Raw genomic sequence first — 20,407 nt, forward strand, 5'->3', positions numbered from 1 at the left:
GGAGGGGGGTGGGAGAATGGGTTAGCTTGGTGATGGGTATTAAAGAGGGCACGTTCTGCATGGAGCACTGGGTGTTATAACCAACAATGAATTATGGATCACTACATCAAAAACTAATGATGTAATGTATGGTGATTAACATAACATAATAATAAAAATAAAATAAAATAAAAAATAAATGTAAAAAAAAATAAATCTTTTTTAAAAAAAAGTTTAATATCCAGAATATATAAAAAAACTCCTACAACTAAACACTAAAAATAAACAACCCAATTCAAAAATGGGCAAAGAAATTGATTTCACCAAAGAACGCTTACAAATGACCAGTAAGCACATGAAAAGATGCTCAACATCACTAGTAATTAGGAAAATGCAAATTAAAGCCATAATGAAATACCACTTCACACTTACGAAGACGACTATTATTTTAAAAATGGAAAACAACAGGTGTTGGCTAGGATGTGGAGAAATTGGAACCCTCATGTATTGCTGGTTGGAATGTAAAATGGTGCAGTTGCCGTAGAAAGCAGTATGGTGGTTCCTCAGAAAGTTACACACAGAATTACCATATGATCCAGAAACTCCCCTTCCTGGTATCTACCTGAATTAAGTGAAAGCAGGGACTCAAACAGATACTTGTACACCCATGTGCACAGCAGCATTATTCACAATAGCCAAAAAGTGGAAGCAATCCAAATGTTCATCAACAGATAATGGATAAACAAAATGTGATACATACATACAATGCAATATTATTTAACCTTGAAAAGGAACGAAGTATGACAAACTAAAACATGGATGAATCTCTAAAAAAATGTTAGGCAAAAGAAGCCAGACACAAGAGGCCACATATTATGTAATTCCACTTAAATGTAATGTTCAGAATAGGCAAATCTATTAAGAAACAAAGTAGATTTGTTGGTTACCAGGGACTCGAGGGAATGCAGAATGGAGAATGAATGCTAGCAAGTAGGGGTTTTCTTTTCAGGTGATGAAGATATTCTGAATTAAGATAGTGGTAATTCCTATAAAACCCTGTGAACTGTACACTCTTAATTATATGATATGTGGATTATATCTCAATAAAACTGCCCTTTTCCAAAAAACAAAAACAAAGCAAAACAAAACAAAAACTAGGACAGATCACATCTTTCTCTGCTTAAAACCACCCACTGACTTTCTGTCCCAATCAGTGTAAAATACAAAAATCTTTTCTGTAGCCTACAACTACAAAATCCAGCCTCTGCCTCATATTCTTTGATGCCCCCCTCCCGCCCCCACACCAACCCCAACACCACTTTCCACTCAGCAACAGCCACCCTGGCCTCCTTGCTGTCCTCCAACATGCCAAGCATTTTCCTACCTCAGAACCTTGGCACATGTTATATCCTCTACATGGAATGCTCTTGCCCAATATATATCAACATCGCTCATTCCAGACTCTCTCTGTTCTCTGCTCAAATGTCACCTTAATGAAAATATTCCTAGACAACACAATTTAAAATTTCAACCTCTGCTCCACAAAACATATACCATCTATCTCTTATCTGGCTTTTTCTTCATAGCGCTCAATACCCTACAACACACTTGATATATGTTTCTGTGTGTCTGTCTCTCTTGAATAGAAGCTCCATAAGAGTAGAAACTTTGCTTAAACACTACTTCATCTCCAGTATCTAGAATAGTGCCTGCACATAATAAGAACTTAATATATGATGAATGAATTTAAACAAATGAACAAATGAATAGAAGCAAAAAGACAAAGAGAAATACAGTAACTCATTTTACAAAGAAAACACCTAGTAAAGGGTATTGGCAAGACTCAGGCCCAGGTCTGCCTGACTGTCAAATCCAAGCTCTTCATTTCTATGGTATACTTTACTTCCGATTTTGGAGACATTGGAGGTATTACTTGTTAAGTGGAAGAGTGTGTACTTTGTAAAATGCTAATATAGCACATCTAAAAATCCATTTTTTTAGTTTCTATTTATTTTAATGCAACTATCATATTACATGGAAAAGCATAACAATTGATAGCCTCCAAAATTACTGAACTTCATTTATTTTATATTGCTCAGCTACTTTCAAAATTATGCTTATTAAATGAACCTCTCTCTCAAAAGACACCAAACTAGCTGCAACCCCCAAATTTCTCTGCACCCATAAAATATACTAGAGAGAATATGCCAAAGAAAAGGAGGCTTTACACCTGGAATGGGCATATAGTAGCATCTGCTCTTCAAGAGCCATTCTGGGACAGAGACAAACAGGGACAGAAGTACAACACCCCCTTCTCCTTCCAACCAAGACTCAGAAGACAATTAGAGTAACCTTTTTTTTTTTTTTAAAAGTAATCTCCATGCCCAAGGTGGGGCTTGAACTCATGACCCCAAGATCAAGAGTTTCATGCTCTACTGACTGAGCCAGCCAGGCATCCCAAGATAATTATAATAACCTTTAAAACTTCCAAACTATGGGGCACCTGGGTGGCTCAGTCAGTTAGACGGTTAAGGGTCTGACTCTTGGTTTCAGTTCAGGTCATGATCTCAGGGCTATGGGATCAGCCTGCATCTGGCTTCTCGGGCTTCAGCTCTGTACCCTTAGCGCAGAATCTGCTGGAGATTCTTTCTCCCCCTCACTCTCTCTCCCCCTCTGCTCCTCCCCCAGCTCGTGCACGTGCTCACGCTCTCTCTCTCAAATAAATTAAATCTTAAAAAACAAAAAAACTTCCAGACTAGTCTACAAGGACCAGAAACAATGGAGCAAATGGCTAAGTCACTTGTTTTATTAACATCAGTTTCTCCACACTTACTACAAACTTTTAAGTAAACTTACTCAAACATCTTATGTTGTGTTGTTTATACCTTCCTGGCTTCTTTACTGCAAATGCTAAGCCATACTTTGCTTCCTATTGCATACTTCCTATAAAGACTTGCCCAGCTCTATGCAAAAGAGGTACCATGAAGCTTCAATCATTTGGGGAGATAACTAAGCACAGACATGAGGTAGGCCCACCCCCTTGTTTTGTAAGTGAGACAATTCAGTCCCAGAAATTATAGTTCCTGTCGACATATAACTTATTAGTGGCAAAGCCTAGATTAGTATCCAGGATTCCCAGCTTCCTTCCAGAATAAAACTTTTCTACTCCTCCAATATTAAAGATTAAAAAAAAAAACACTGTTTGCACTGAGGTACTTCCAGCTTACTTAATGATAAATCCTCAAAATAGAAGGTTATGTCTAATTGAATCTTATAGCCTCAAAACCCAGATCGGTGCCCAACACACAATAGACAGTAGTGTGCATTTACCGAATGATCAATTGTTTAAATGTGAGTTACTTTATTAAAAGGTATTTATTTCTGATTCTAATTAAATATTTTAAGGAAGTTACAGTAAGCCTAACTTTAGATATCACTAAAATGACCAAGATATTCCTAAGGGTAAAACTAAAATGACCCCCCAATTCCTCTAATTTCAAATAATAATCACTTTCCCAGGATATCCTTCCTTCTCCTCAGCAAACTCCATTCATTGGAGGCACACACTCCTAGAAGAAGCTACCTGCCTCAGGCCTTAATTCATTTCACCTAATCTTAAGCAAAGAGCAAATCTCAGAGAACTTCCAATAAGAGGAAGCAAAAGAAAAAATGCCAGAAATAATAGAATAGTGACCAAGTACAGGGGTGCCTGGCCAGCTTGGTCAGTAGAGCATGTGACTCTTGATCTCAGGGTTGTGAGTTTGAGGCCCACGTTGGGTGTAGAGATTACTTAAAATCTTTAAATATATATATTTGTTGAACAAGATGCTGAAAAGTCACTCCTTTTCAGTTTTGTATACATACTTAGTAGAGATCAATCCATTAAGAGTTCTGGTAGCACCTTTGCCCAGTTTTTAGAAGGCTTCCGCACTTATTCCTACCCTGTATCCAAATTTGGTGCTGCCCTTGCCCTCAAACTGTCAGAAAACTTGGCCTCGGGCGCCTGGGTGGCTCATATGGTTAAGTGTCTGCCTTCAGCTCAGGTCATGATCCCAGGATCCTGGTATCGAGTCCCGCACTGGGCTCCCTGCTCAGCAGGGAGCCTGCTTCTCCCTCTGACTCTCTCTCTCTCTGTCTCTTATGAATAAATAAATAAAATCTTTAAAAAAGAAAAGAAAAGAAAAGAAAACTTGGCCTCTCCCTAGTATCATGTTATGGGACAGATAAAGATGCTAATGAGTTTCAATTTGAACATTCCCAAAAAGCTTAATTGTTTAAAAAATAAAAAATAAATTTAAAAAAAGAACACTTGGTAAATCCCAAAACACAAGTATAAAACTGTGATGGGTACTTAAGTAGCAGCTTTTCTTCAAATGCTAGGTAAAAACCGAGACAGAAAAGGGGACTGGGGGGTGAGAAGGGGTGGGGGAAGGGGGAGGATCTGACCTAGCAAGAAAAACTGGCCGAACTAGCAAGAGAAATTGGCCGAACTAGCAAGAGAAATTGGCCGGCCTACCGGGTTCCCTGGCCCAGATAAGAGTTGGGGGGGCGCCTGGGTGGCTCAGTTGGTTAAGTGACTGCCTTCGGCTCAGGTCATGATCCCAGGGTCCTGGGATCGAGTCCCGCATCGGGCTCCCTGCTCTGCGGGGAGTCTGCTTCTCCCTCTCCCACTCCCCCTGCTTGTGTTCCCTCTCTCGCTGTGTCTCTCTCTCTGTCAAATAAATAAATAAAATCTTTAAAAAAAAAAAAAAAGAGTTGGGGGGCAGGGCGGGAGGAATATATGGGACTCCTCCAAATAATACTGACAACAGTCCCCAGGAGGGATTTCTAAGCTAGTATTCATAATCATAATCATAATAGTCATCAACTTACAAGCTGCCTCTTCTTGGAAGGCTCAACTCCTTCTGAAAAAAAAAAGCACAAACACAGTTACACAGAAATAAGGACACATCTGGTCCTACAGGTCTGCATTAAATGTCCTACAGCAGTATCTTAACAATGGCAAAAACTAAATATTTCCAAACAATAACCTCTTCCCTTATCTTTTAAATTCAGTGAAATAAAGAGCAGTCAGGTTAACTACCACCTCTTTATTCTTCCTTCCCAAAAAGAATGTCTCACAGACTACTTGCAGCATTTTCCCCACTAGATGGAACCATCTCACCAGTGGAGATTATCCCAGATACCCATTGGGCTAGCCATTAACTTGATGAATTGTAAAGGATTCACCATCATTAAGAGTCAGGGATATGAAAGGAACAACATGGAATTTTTTTTTAATTAAGAAACATTTTAGACAAAGAAGTATAGAAAATAATATAACAAAGGGATGACTATAGACACCACTGGTGTGAGAACAGTTGGGCCTCTGTGACTTGCTTTCAAAATTTATCAAGTCCCACCTCCCACAACTCCCTACTTACTTAATAAACTTTGTTTATCTTTGCCATATGTCTTTATATTTCCTTACATATATATTCATAAATAATTATTAGTATCATTTCATGTTTTTAAATTATTTATTTAAAATATTTATATGTATTTTAAATTATTTAAAATATGTATTCATCTGCTGACTTCAACATTATAACTGGGAGATTCACCCACGTCGATATTTTTCACTTTTGTTCATTAGTCCACTTTATAAATTTATTTTGTCACTTATTTATAATATTTATTTATCCATTCTCCAGGAAACATAAAGTTAATTTTCTTTGCACGTTTTTCTTCTCCATCAAAACAATGCTCCTATAAATAGCTTGTACTTGATTCTTCATGCACATTATAAAAAGTTTCTTGGAAGTATACATTTAGATTTAACCTCCCCCTCCAATGCTTCCCAGATCTGTCTCCCAAGCTCTTGACACTTATAACCAATTTGTCTACTCAACATCTCAAATCCCACATGTCCCAAACTGAGCTCGTTCTTTCCACCAAAATTGATTCCAACCACAGGCTTTTCCCATCTCAGATGATGGTTATTTCTATTCTTCTGGTTGTTTAGACCAAAACATCTGGATTCCTCTGTTATTCACATCCATCATATCCCATCCATCAGGAATTCTTTTTTATTTTATATTTTTATTTTTTACCATTAAAATTTCATAATTATCAAGAGTTTTGTCACAATCCATCATTTTTTCCCTTTTCTCTCTACTGAAGTATTTTATTTTTTTTTATTTTTGTTTAAATTCTAGTTAGTTAACATACAGTGCAATATTGGTTTCAGGAGTAGAATTCAGTGATTCATCACTTACATATAACATCCAATGCTCATCATAAGAAGTGTCCACCACCCTTCTAGTCCATCTCCCACCCACATCCCTCCATCAACTCTCAGTTGGTTCTCTATCAAGAGTCTCTTATCATTTGTTTCCCTTTCTCTTTTTTCTCCCTCCCATATGTTCATCTGCTTTGTTTCTTAAATTCCACATATGAGTAAAATCATACCATCCATCAAGAATTCTTAATGGCTCTAGCTTTAAAATATATCCAGAATACAACCATTTTTCAGACATATCTCCACAATGTATATATACATACAACCTCTTAAACAAAAACTTTGGATTTAGTCATGTTTAGATATTGGAATTGGGGGGGTGGGTATTAAAGTAACAGCACATACATGTTATATTATGTAACAATAGATCATATAACTACTTCAAAAAAGACTACGGCACCAATAAAACACAAAATCCATTAAAATTTCTGAAACAAAATATACAATAGTCACAATAAAGTCTAAAGAATCTCAATTCAATTTTGTCACCTGAACAGTTAAAGTTAGGGAAAAGCCTCTTGGTTTCTGCTATTGCATTCTAAGCCACCATGGTCTCTCCCTGGCTTCTCAACCATCTCTTAACTGGTACCCCATTCCTGCTTCTACCTTTATCCCTCTATAGTCTATTCTCAACATAACAGTGTTCCTTTTTTTTTTTTTTTAAGATTTTATTTATTTATTTGAGAGAATATGAGATAGAGAGAGAGCATGAGAGGGGGGAGGGTCAGAGGGAGAAGCAGACTCCCTGCTGAGCAGGGAGCCCGATGCGGGACTCGATCCCAGGACCCTGGGATCATGACCTGAGCCGAAGGCAGTCGCTTAACCAACTGAGCTACCCAGGCGCCCCAACAGTGTTCCTTTTAAAGGTCAGTTAGATCTTAACACTCCTGCTCAAAACCCTCGAATGGATCCCTGATTCACTCACAAGTGAAAGTCAAAATCCACATAAAGACCTAGAAGGGTGATCCACCGCCTCTTCCCAGTATCTCTCTGACCTCCTCTCTCCCTTGCACACTTTGATCCAGCCATACTGGACTCTATTATTCATCAAACACATCCAGCATTCTACTACCTTCACTAATCTGTGCATTCTACCTATAATGCTGCTCCTCCCCCAAATATTTCCTTAACCCCTAACAGCCTTAAAAAATCTTGGCTCAATTTTTACTTGAGCATGAAGTCTACTACCCTGATAGCCCTACATAAATTGCAACTTACTTTACACCCCATCACCCTCTTATCCTGCTATAACTTTTTTTAATGTATCACCAATATACTTTCAATATATTTATCACTAACATGCTATGTAATCTACTTATTTATTATGTTTATTGCCCATTTTCTATCCTCACTCACTAGAATCTAAGCTCCATGAGGGCAAGGATCTCAGTATGTTTTATTTACTAATGCATCTGAATGACTTAGAACAGTGATTGGCATATAGTAGATGCTCAAAAAATAACTGTTGAACACACACTCTCCAATACTTGGTATTTTCAGACTAATTTTATTTATTTTTTTTTAAAGAAAGCTTTCCCTTCTATTTTTTTAAAAATATTTTATTTATTTGACAGCGAGAGAGAACAAGCAGGGGGAGCGGCAGGCAAAGGGAGAGGGAGAAGCAGGCTCCCCTCTGAGCAGGCAGGCCCATGTGAGACTTGATCCCAGGACCCTGGGATCATGACCTGAGCCGAAGGCAGACACTTAACTGACTAAGCCACCCAGGTGCCCCAACTTTTTAATTTTTTAAGACTATATTTATTTATTTGAGAGAGAGAGTGCACGTGCATAAGCAGGGGGGAGGGGCAGAGGAGGAAGGAGAGGGAGAGAGAATCTCAAGCACACTCCGCACTGAGCGCAGAGCCAAACACAGAGCCAATCCCACGACCCCGAGATCATGACCTGAACTGAAACCAAGAGTCGGACGCCTAACTAACTGAGCCACCCAGGCACCCCAGACTTTTTAATTTTTACCAATCGATCAGCTCTGATCATAGTATGGTTTTCAATTTTTCAATTTTTTTTAAGATTTTATTTTTAAGTAATCTCTATATCCCAATGTGGGGGCTCGAACCCACAACCCTGAGATCAAGAGTCACATGCTCTACCAACTGAACCAGCCAAGCAACCCTGATCATAGTATGGTTTTAATTGGTATTTCCTATAATTATTAGTGAAGTTAAGCAAGGTTTTGTATGTTTGTTGACCACTAGGGTTTCCTCAATGGTGAACTGCCTATTTATACCCTGGTCCATTTTTCTATTAGATTTCCTGCCTTTTTTTTTTTTCTTATTGAATTATAAGATATATTCTGGATAATAATTATTTATAAGTTAAAGTCATTAAAAATGTTCTCTCAGTCTTATCTTTTTACTTTTATTTTTTTTACTTTTATTTTTAACGGAGTCATCAAAAGGTTTAATTTTTATGTAGTCAAACTTATCTTTCCTTGTATTATTTTTTATATGTAAGAAATACATCTCTAACACATAGACACATGAATGTATTTGCTTATATTTTCTTCTAAAAGATTTGTAGGTTTACTTTTCACACAAAGTTTGTTAATATACCTGGAACTTATTTTTCATATGGAGGGAGATAGGAATCCTATTATATTTTTTTCTATACATATGATTATCCCAGGTCATTTGTTAAATGATGTGCAATTTCAGTGCAATATTAAGTTTCCATAAATGCACGGGTCTCTCTCTTGACTATATTCTGTTCCGTGTACTGTCAGCCCCTGTGCCAATACCACACTGTTTAACTGGTATAGTTTGACAATAAATCTTGATATTTGTAAGGCAAGTCCATTCACATTGTTATTACTCTTGAAAATTATGAGAGCTAATCTTGGGGCTTTGGTCTTCCATATAAATGTTAGAATCAACTTGTAGATAAAAACTTTGACACTGCACTCGATCCAGAGTTGATCTGGAGATAACTGACATATTTACAATACAGACAACTACTATACAAGAACATGGTATACCCATCCATTTATTTAGGTCTTCTTTAATATATTTTAATAAAGTTTGATAATTTTTCAATAAAGATTATACAAATATTTTTGTTAGATTTATTTCTAAGTACATTATATTTTCTCGCTGCCATTATATCATATTTTTAAAACACATTTGCCAAGAGTTGTATTTCATTACACTCCTCCCAATATAGTATGAAAATTTTCAGATACAGAAAACAGAAAAATTTAAAAACCTGTACAGCAAACATCTATATACCTGCAACCCAGAGTGTTCAATTCTTAACATTTCACAATACAGGCATGCCTTGTTTTAATGCACTTCACTTTATTGTTCTTCATAGATATTGCCTTTTTTTTTTTTTAACATATTGAAGGTTTGTGGCAATCCTACATCAAGTGTATCAGCAACATTTTCGCAACAGCATTTGCTCACTTCATGTGTCTCTCACATTTTGGTAATTCTCAAAAATTTCAAACTTTTACATTTTTATTATATTTGCTATGGTGATCTATGATCAGTGATCTTTGATGTTACTATTGTAATTGTTTTGGGGTGCCACAAACCTTGCCCATACAAGATGGCAAACCTAACTGATAAATATGTGTGTTCTATCTGCTCCACTGACTAGCCATTCTCCTCATCTCATTCCCTCTCCTCTAGTCTCCCCACAATACTGAAACTAGGCCAGTTAATAACCCCACAATGGCCTCTGAGTGTTCAAGTGAGAGGAAGAGCTGCACGTCTCTCACTTTAAATCAAAAGCTAGAAATGATTAAGCTTAGTGAGGAAGGCTTTTCAAAAGTCAAAACAGGCCAAAAGCTAGGCTTCCTGCACCAAATAGCCAAGTTGTGAATGCAAAGAAAAAGGTCTTGAAGGAAATTTAAAACGCAACTCCAGTGAACACATGAATGATAAGAAAAGCAGAACAGCCTTATTGCTGATAAGGAGAAAGTTTGAGTGGTCTGGACAGAAGATGAAACCAGCCACAGCATTCCCTAATCCAGAGCAAGGCCCTAACTCTCGTTTCCATGAAAGCTAAGAAAGGTGAAGAAGCTACAGAAGAAAAGTATGAAGCTAGCAAAAGTAGGTTCATTAAGCTGTAGGGAAAGAAGCCATCTTCTTAACATAAAAATGTAAGGTGAAGCATCAAGAGCTGATGTAGAAGCTACAGTAAGTTGTCCAAAGATCTAGTTAAGATAATTAATGAAGGTGGCTACACTAAACAACAGATTTTTAAAGTAAATGAAACAGCTTCATTTTGGAAGAAGATACCATCTGGGACTTCCCTAACTAGAGAGGTCAAGGCATTAAAGCTTCCAAGGACAGGCTGACTCTCTTGTTAAGAGGCTAATACAGCTGGTGAATTAAGTTGAAGTCCACGCTCATTTACCATTCTAAAAATCCTAGGGCCCTTAAGAATTACACTAAATCTACTCTGCCTGTGCTCTATCAATGAAACAACAAAGCCTGGATGACAGCACATCTGTTTATAGCATGGTTTACTGAATAGTTTAAGCGCACCGTTGAGACCGGCTCAGTAAAAAAAGACTCCTTTCAAAATATCACTGCTCGGGCGCCTGGGTGGCTCAGTTGGTTAAGCGACTGCCTTCGGCTCAGGTCATGATCCCAGGGTCCTGGGATCGAGTCCCACATCGGGCTCCCGGCTCAGCGGGGAGCCTGCTTCTCCCTCTGACCCTCTCCTCTCTCATGCTGTTTCTCTCTCGCTTGCTCTCTAATAAATAAATAAATAAAATCTTTAAAATATATATATATATATCACTGCTCATTGACAATGCATCTGGTCACCCAAGAACTCTGATGGAGATGTACAAGATTAATGTTTTCATGCCTGTTAACACAACCATTCTGTAGCCCACGGATCAAGGAGTAATTTTGACTTTCAAGTCTTATCATTTAAGAGACACATTCTGTAAGGCTTTAGCTGCCATAGGTAGTGATTCCTCTGATGGATCTGTGCAAAGTAAATGGAAAACCTTCCGGAAAGGATTCACCATTCTAGAGGCCATAAAGAACATTCATGATTCATGGGAGGCGGTCAAAATATTAACATAAACAGGAGTTTGAAAGAAGTTGATTCCAACCCTCAAGGGTGACTTTGAGGAGTTTAAGACTTCAGTGGAAGAAGTAACTGCAGATGGGGTGTAAATAGCAAGAGAACTAGAATTACAAGTGGAGCTTGAAGGTGTGACTAAATTGCCACGATCTCATGATAACCCTTGAACGGATGAAGAGTTACTTCTTATGGATAAACAAAGAAAGTGGTTTCTTGGGATGGAATCTACTCCTGGTGAGGATGCTGTGAAGAATGTTGAAACGATAACAAGGGATTTAGAATATCACATAAACTCAGCTGATAAAGCACTGGCAGAGTTTGAGAGGACTGACTCCAATTTTGAAAGAAGTTCTGTGCATAAAATACTATCAAACCACATGTCACACTATTCATGAAATCATCCATGAAAGGAAGAGAGTCAATCAATGTGGCAACTTCACTGTTCTCTTTTTTAAGAAACTGCCACAACCATCCCAACCTTCAGCAACCACGATCCTCATCAGTTGGCAGCCATTAACATCAATGTAAGACCTTCCACCAGCAAAAAGATTATGACTGCTGAAAACCCAGATGGTGTCTAGTATTTTTTAGCAATAAAGTATTTTTTAATTAAGGTATGTAGTTTTTTTTTTTTAGACAGAATGCTATTGCTCACTTAATAGACTACAGTATAGTGTAAACATAACTTATATGCATTGGAAAACCAAAAATTCATTTGACTTGCTTTATTGCAATATAAGCAATTTTGTTATGGTGGCCTGGAACTGAACCCACAATATCTCCAAGGTATGCCTGTATTTGCTTTATCACATAGTTAGCTACCCATCCATTTTTAAAAAAACAAAATGCATCTTCAAGTAGACTACAGACATCAGTAGACACTTAAGCATGTCTATCATTACCCAGAATTCAGCATTTATTTACAATGCTTTCATGTAATAGATATATATCTCTATACCCATATATCTATCTCCAACATGAAAGCATATATATAATATATATATTAATTAATCTTAAGTATGCCACGTGATAAGTTTAATAAATGGAAAAACTCAGATAACCCAAATCCCTACCAAAATATAGAAGATGTCCATCAATCCGGAGAGTTCCATCATATCTTTTTTGGTAAATTCCCAACAAACCACTATTCCCTCACCCAAGTAAATTCTATTCCCATTTTTCCACCATGGATTAGTTTTGCCTGCTCCAGAACTTCATATAAATGGAACAAGTATGAACCTTTGTATGTAAAACTTCTTGCACTCAGCACAGCATTTTAGAAATTCATCTATATGTTACATGAAAGAGTAGCAAAATCTAATCATATGAATATACCACAGTTTATTTATCTTTTCTTCTACTAATGGATATTTGGGTTATTTCCAGTTTTGAGCTATTAACATTCCTGTACAAGTCTTTTAATAGGCCTATGTTTCATCTCTCTTGGGTAAATACCTCAGAGTGGGATTACTGGGTTATAGGATAGGTATATATTTATTTTTATAAGAAACTACCAGATCTTTTCCTGCAGTAATTATACCAAGTTACACTCCCATTAACAATGTATGAGAATTTTAATTACTCCACACTCTAATATAGTAATAATAATTACTGATAATAAGAATTGCTCTATACTCACCCCAAGAATTCCAACTGCTCTACTTTCATGCCAATATGTGCCATCAGTATTTTAAATTTTAGCCTAGATTGTAGTGAGTGTGTAATTGTATCTCATTGCAGTTTTAATTTGCATTTTCAAGATGACTAATAATGTTAAACATCTTTTCATGTGCCTTATTAGCCATCAGCACACATTCTTTTATGAAGTATCTTAAAATATTTTTGCCCCTTTTATAATTGGGCTGTTTATCTTTGAGTTGTAAGAATCCTTCATATATTCTAGACCCAAGTCTTTTGTTAGATATATTTGATGAATATTTTCTCTCAGTCTGTGGCTTGCCTAACTGAAGTCATTAGTGGTATCTTTTGATAAGCAAAAGTTTTAAATTTTGATGAAGGTCAATTTATCAATATTTTTTTAATTGTTAATGCTTTCAGGATCTTGCCTAAGAAAATTTTGCCCATGCCAAAAGCACAAAAATATTTTCCTATTTTTATTTCTAGATGCTTAAGGCTTTTAGCCTTTACATTTAGGTCTATGATCCATTATGAATTAATTTGGGGGTAATATGTGAGTTAGAGTTAAGGTTCATTTTTTTCCATATAGATATCCACTTATTCTAGCACCATTTATGGAAAACACCATCTTTCGACCAACAGATTGCTTTGGCACCTTTGCTGAAAATCAAATTAAAATAGAATGGGCTAGCCCCGCATCGGGCTCCATGCTCAGCGGGGAGCCTGCTTCTCCCTCTCCCTCTACCTGCCTCTCTGCCTACTTGTTCTCTCTGTCAAATAAATAAATAAAATCTTTTAATTAATAAATAAATAAATAAATAAATAAATAAATAAATAAATAGAATAGAATAGAATAGAATAGAATAGGCTATTTAGGGACTCTCTACTGCATTCCATTTTTCTACCCTATGCCAGCACCACACTTTCTTGATTCTGCTGCTTTATATTAAGTATTGAAGTCAAATGATGTAGTATTTTTTTGTTCTTCTTCTTCAAGAATGCTTTGGACATTCTAGACTCTTTGCATTTGCATATAAATGTTGCATATAAATTATTAATTTGTATAAAAATGTCTGCTGGGATTACAGACCAATTTGGAAAGAACTGAGATTTTTTTTTTTTTAAAGAAAGCGGGGTGGGGGGCAGAGGCAGAAGGAGAAACAGACCCCCCACAGAGCAGGGTGCCCGACACAGGGCTCGATTCCAGGACCCTGTGATTATGACCCAAGCTGAAGACGCTTAACTGACTGAGCCACCCAGGCGCCCCAAGAACGGAGATCTTAATATTCAGTCTTCCAACCCATGAACATAGTATTTCTCCACTTACTTAGATCTACTTTAATTATTCTAAGCAAAGTTTTATAGTTATCAGCAAAAAGATCTTCTTTTGCTAAACTTGTCCCTAAGTAGATATTTATGAGGCTACTATAAATAAAATTATTTCATTTTCCAGTTGCTTGCTTCTAGCATAGGAATACAATCAATTTTTATATATTGACCATGTCCTATAACTTTGCTATATTCATTATTAGTTGTAATAGCTGTTTTGTAGATTCCTTAGGATTTTTATGCATAAACAATCATGTTCTTGGGGCGCCTCTGTGGCTCAGTGGTTTAGGTGTCCAACTCTTGGTTTCAACTCATGTCCTGATCTAGGGGTCGTGAGATCGAGCCCTGCATTGGGCTCCTCGCTCAGCAGGGAGTCTGCTTCCCCTCTCCTTCTGCCCCTCCCCCCTGCTCACATGCTCTCCCTCTCTCTCTGAAATAAACCTTTAAAAAAAAAAAAATCATGTTCTCTATGAATAAGAGAGTTTTACTTCTTTCCACTTTCTAGAACTGTGGTAGACATCCTTGCCATGTTTCTGACCTGATCATAGGCTTAAAGAGTTCATATTTTACCACTAAATATGATGTTGGCTATAGGTTTTTCATAGATAACTCTTATCAAATTGATAAAGTTTCCTTCTATTCTTAATGTGTTTAGAGTTTTTATCATGAATGGGTATTGATTTTATCACGTACTTTCTCAACATATACTGAAAAGATCATAAGATTTTTCTCCTCTATTCTGTTAATGTGGTGAGTTACGGTGATTAATTTTCTTTTTTTGAAGACTTATTTATATGAGAGAGAGAGAGAAAGGGAGAGTATGAGCAGGGGCAGAGGGAGAAGGAAGCAGACTCCCCATCAAGCAGGGAGCCCAACTCTGGGCTTAATCCCAGGACCCTGAGATCACGACCTGAGCTGAAGGCAGACACTTAACAGAGTGAGCCACCCAGGTGCCCCACAGTGATTGATCTCCTAATACAGAACTTCCTTGACTTACTATGGGGTTATGTCCCAATAAACCCATCATAAGTTGAAAATATTGTAAGTCAAAATTGCACTTAATACACCTAACCTAACGAACATGACAGCTTACCTTAGCCTACCTTAAATGTGCTCAGAACACTTACATTAGCCTACAGGTGGGCAAAATCATCTAACAAAGTCTATTTTACAATGAAGTGTTGAATATCTTAATATAATGTATTAAAAACTGTACTGAAAGTGAAAAACAGAACGGTTGTGTGGTTACAGAACGGCTGTTAAGAATATCAATTGTGTGGCTGACTGGAGAGTATCATACTACATTATCGCTAGCCCAGGAAAATACCAAATTTCAAATTCTACCAAATGTGTATCATTTTCATACCATCATAAAGTTGAAAAATCATTAAGTCAAATTATCATAAGTTGGTGACTATCCTTATTAAACTAATCTTACATTTCTGGGTATAACCCAACTTTGTTAGGTTATCTTTGCTAATATTTTATTTATGATTTTTGCACCTATGTTCATAAGGGATAATGGTCTCCAGATTTTATTATAATGCCTTTGTCAGATTTTGGTATCACAATTATACTGGCCTCCTGAAATTAGCTGGGAAGTGTTCCTGCCTCTATTTTCTGAAAGAGTTTGTATAAGATTGGTGTTATTTCTTCCTTAATTATTATACAGTTTTCATTAATAAAATCATCTAGGTCTGGAGGCTTTTATTGAGGATTTTGCCTATGTACTGGCCTATGTACTGGCCTATGTACTTTCTCTTCTCAAACTGTCCTTGTCAGTTTGGGCATCATAATCCTCATAAAATGTGGTGGGGGAGTGTGTCATCTTTTTCTTCTTTATTCTGAAATAATCTATATAAAACTGGCAATACCATTCTTTGATCCTATATGACAGTTCTGGCTTCTTGAATAGTTTAAATAGGTAACATGAGGTAGGTTATATTTGGGGGCAATACTAATAAAATACTAATAAAAATTCTACAAAATGCATATGTGCCCCTCTCTGAATCCCTTTTAGAGAAGGTAACAAAATGCATCCGTGAAGATCCATCCCTTCTTCTTCCTTATCCTCTCCTTGTACCTCCACAAAAGCCTGCACTTGCAAGATGGATGCTCAGGGCCCCAGATGAGTACCTTCAATGCTAAGCACTCTGGTACCATAAAGACAAGCCTAAGACAAAGTGGAGCAAAAAGTGCTCTCCAATCAGATATAATTTCCCAATCCTCCCTTTCCCAGAGAATATTCATAGCAAATTAAGGAGGGAAGCTGCGAAGTCAGGAAGTTTGGCTGAGGTAGAAGCACTCTCATTTAGACAGATCACTATAAATTTGAGTTATCACTTCATCTTAGAAATTAGGATGGTAATATCTGACAATACATTATAACATCAGGTGAAGCCCATCCCATTCAGCCTTCTCTGATCTACTAGTTATATCTTGATTCTCCATATTCTTTATGATCAGAATTAGCATTTTGAACACGTCCATGTCTATCCCACCTTAAAAATAATTTCTTCCCTTAAGTACTACACATCCCTCTTCAACCACCACTGCCTTATCAAGTCTGAAAACTTCACAACCACATTTTTTTTTCTTTCTTCCTTTTTTTTTAAGTAGATTCCACGCCCAGAGTAGAGCCCAACACAGGGCTTCAACTCACGACCCTGAGATCAAAGATCTGAGCTGAGATCAAGAGTCCAAAGCCTAGGGGCACCTGGGTGGCACAGTCAGTTGAGTACTGGACTCTTGGTTTTGGCTTGGGTTGTGATCTCCAGGTACTGGGATCAAGCCCCGCTTCAGGCTCTGCGCTCAGCACAGAGTGTGCTTGAGACTCTCTCTCCCTCTGCCTCTGCCCCTCCCCACACCCTGCATGCTCTCGTTCAAGCACTCTCTAAAAATAAATAAATATATCTTTTGGAAAAAAAGAGAGTTGTAAGCATAATGGACTGAGCCACCCAGGTGCCATCCCCCCTCCCTTTTTTTTAATCACAACCACACTTCTTGAATTAGTCTACATTCACTGTCTCCTCTCACTTCCTATTTGTTCTTCAACACACTGCAAATATCCCCAGACCTTACCACCCCCATTTAAACCATTCTTGCCAGGTTATCAATGGTCTCCATGTAAAAAACCTCCACTGCATTCAGTCCACCATTTCTTTTTCTGACTTGACTGATCAGCAGCATTTGACAGTATCATTCACTCTTCTTTCTTGAAAGAATTTTCTTTCCCCAAAACCACATTCTCCTGTTTCAGCTCTTATTTCTGAAAACACTATTTAAACACCTTTGCAGGCTCATCCTTCATCATCTGAGACCTTTAAATGTTGATTGTCCTTAAAGCTCTCCCTGGAAACTCTGCTCTCTACATACTTTTACAGATGACTCCCATATTTGTATCTTCATCCCAGATCTCTCTCCTGAGCTTTATAGTCTTATATATAACTATCTTGTCCTTAAAATGTCTAAAAACTCAACCTGGCTTTCTACTCAATCTAGCTCCTCCTGTATGTTCCATTTCAGTGATGGTACCACCAAATCCAGAGTCATTCTTTTTTTTTTTACTTCCAAAGTTTTATTTAAATTCTCGGGGGTTAACATATAGTGTAATATTGGTTTCAGGAGTAGAATTTAGTGATTCATCACTTTCATGTTAACACTCAGTGCTCATCTTAACAAGTGCCCTCCTTAATACCCATCACCCAGTTAGCCCATTCCCCATCCACCTCCCTCCATCAACTCTCAGTTTGTTCAGTCATTCTTGATTCACTTTCTCTCACCCTACAATCCCATTATTCAGCAAGCCTTGCCAATTCTACCTCCAAAACGTCTATCTTTAGCTTGTCAATTTCACTTTATCTCCACTGCCATGTCCCCCTAGTCCAAACAAGCATCATCCTATACCACCTTCCTAGTTGATCTTCCTTTAGTTTGTTCCCCTGGATCCTTAATGTTATATCAATATATATATCATGTAATTAGTACCTGTTTTCTAAGTGATACTATCTTTGTTTAACAAAACAAACAGCCAAAAGGATCTTTTTAAAATGCAGAATTGACTGGGTCATTTTTCTACTTAAACTCCTCAATGGATAAAGTCTAAAATCCTTTCTGTAGCCTACAGGATGCTACCTGGCTGCTACTCCCTACCTCTTCAGCATCCTTTGCACAACTCCCCAGTCTCACTGGAGTTTTGATCTCTGGGACATGGCATACCCTCTCTTCACCTTCAGGGCTTCACACCTATTATTCTGCCTGGAATACTTTTCCTTATTTCCTTTTATACATTCCTGAACCTTAGCTTAAATCTCATTTCCTCCGGGAAGATTTCCCTACATACAGTTTCCCTAGCCTACCTCTATACACTTCCAACCCTTCACTATCATTAGTTAACTTAATTGTCTGTTTTCTGGCAATGACTGTTAGCTCTACAGGAACAGAGATTAGTCTTGCTCACAATGACATTCCTAGCACCCAGCACAATACCTAGCCTAGTAGGTACTAAATGAATATTTGATGAGTAAACCAATGAATCAATCAAGTAAGTAAATGGTACTTACTACTATCATTATCATCACTATAATGCTCAAAATAGGGTCTTGCTCATTTGGAGTTAAACTGACGAAAAATATCAACTGCAATTAGGTCAGCAAAAGAGGCTTTACTAGAGAAAGGATATACTCTGTTATCACATATTATTTACTGACAGTCTTCTGGCTGGTAGTTCTTACAATGATCATAAAAAAGAAAAATGCTTTTAGGAAAGAAAAACATAACCTACCACAGAAATCTACTTTTTTTTTTAAAAGATTTTATTTATTCATTTGAGAGAGAGAATGAGAGAGAGAGAGAGCACAAGAGGGGGAGAGTGGGAGAGGGAGAAGCAGACTCCCCACTGAGCAGGGAGCCCGACGCGGCACTCGATCCCAGGACTCCAGGATCATGACCTGAGCCGAAGGCAGTCGCTTAACCAACTGAGCCACCCAGGTGCCCAGAAATCTACTTTAATACCATTTACTAACTGGCCTTAAAAGAACCATTATCCCCAAATACAATCTTCTTCCCTAAGCTCTGGCAGCAAATAAATCTGCTGGGATGCACAACAAAGTCCCTTTCCTGTGCAGCAAATGTACTGTTACTACTGCTCTGGGCATTATGGTGTTTTAGCTCCACTCACTCACACTTGAGTGTCAGTCTATCTTAAGGTCTGAAGCCAAGGGGGAAATCAGTGTATATGCAGCTATGGTACACCTATGAAACTAATGTATTTCACTCCCCTCGTTCCATTAAATTCACATGTCGTCACCCTGAGAATAGGTTTCAGTGATGCAGTATTTACATTATACAATATGAAGGAACATGGAAAAGAGCACACAATATAAACTTCATGTTATGGTTCAATAACATATAACTTATGTGACCTGGAATTTCACCTCCCTCTAAGGCTTAGATACAATGTTTATAAAGGTCAAATAAAATAATGTATATGAAAGTATTTTATTCTATAAATTGTGACACAAGTGACAGATGAGCTGTTCTCATGTGAGTTTGACGGAACAGTAAAGACAGCTTGATGACACTAACAGGATATTTCCACACGGTATAAAAACTCAGGGCTCAGAGTCAAAAAGTTTTTAAACACAGTTCTACTACTTACTTTGCTCATAAATCTTGGTCAGTGATTATACTTTCCTAAATCTCATTTTTCTTTTCTGCATACCTGCAATAAAAATACCTACTTTGCAGGGCGCCTGGGTGGCTCAGTGGGTTAAGCGCCTGACCCGTGGTTTTGCCTCAGGTCATAATCTCAGGGTGGTTCCATTGCCCCACGAGGGGCTTTGAGCTCTGTGCAGAGTCCGCTTGGGATTCTCTCTATTCCTCCCTCTGCCCCTCGCCTGGCTTGTGCACACACGCTCGCTCTCTCACACACTCTCTCTCTCTAAAATAAATAATTCTTTTTAAAATACCTACTTCACAAAAAACAAAAACAAAAAACAAAAACCTACTTTGCCTATCTCACAAAGTTAGCCTAAGATTAGAATACAAAAGTACATTTAAGGGGCACCTGCAGCAAGGTTGTAAAGCTAATGGATAAGGCACTGTTCTCCAAAAACTAAC

The 20,407-nt window shown here is 37.6% G+C and overlaps 1 protein-coding gene across 14 annotated transcripts in view; it reads right to left on the bottom strand.

Moving 5' to 3' along the window:
- MAST2 (microtubule associated serine/threonine kinase 2) overlaps nucleotides 1–20,407 on the bottom strand; it is a 219,630-nt gene that overhangs the window by 128,672 nt on the left and 70,551 nt on the right. For 12 of the 14 annotated variants that reach the window (XM_064589222.1, XM_064589220.1, XM_064589219.1 and 9 more), the window contains one exon: nucleotides 4,852–4,883. In XM_064589222.1, coding sequence (XP_064445292.1) covers nucleotides 4,852–4,883 — 32 coding nt within the window. The remainder of the gene's footprint in view (nucleotides 1–4,851; nucleotides 4,884–20,407) is intronic. The other 2 variants (XM_064589217.1, XM_045897783.3) reach the window with 1 other exon arrangement.

This window comes from Mirounga angustirostris, unplaced genomic scaffold (genome assembly GCF_029215605.1).
Source record: "Mirounga angustirostris isolate CCGP_5_RB_7025 unplaced genomic scaffold, mMirAng1.0.hap1 SCAF_4, whole genome shotgun sequence".
Classification (NCBI taxonomy): domain Eukaryota; kingdom Metazoa; phylum Chordata; class Mammalia; order Carnivora; family Phocidae; genus Mirounga; species Mirounga angustirostris.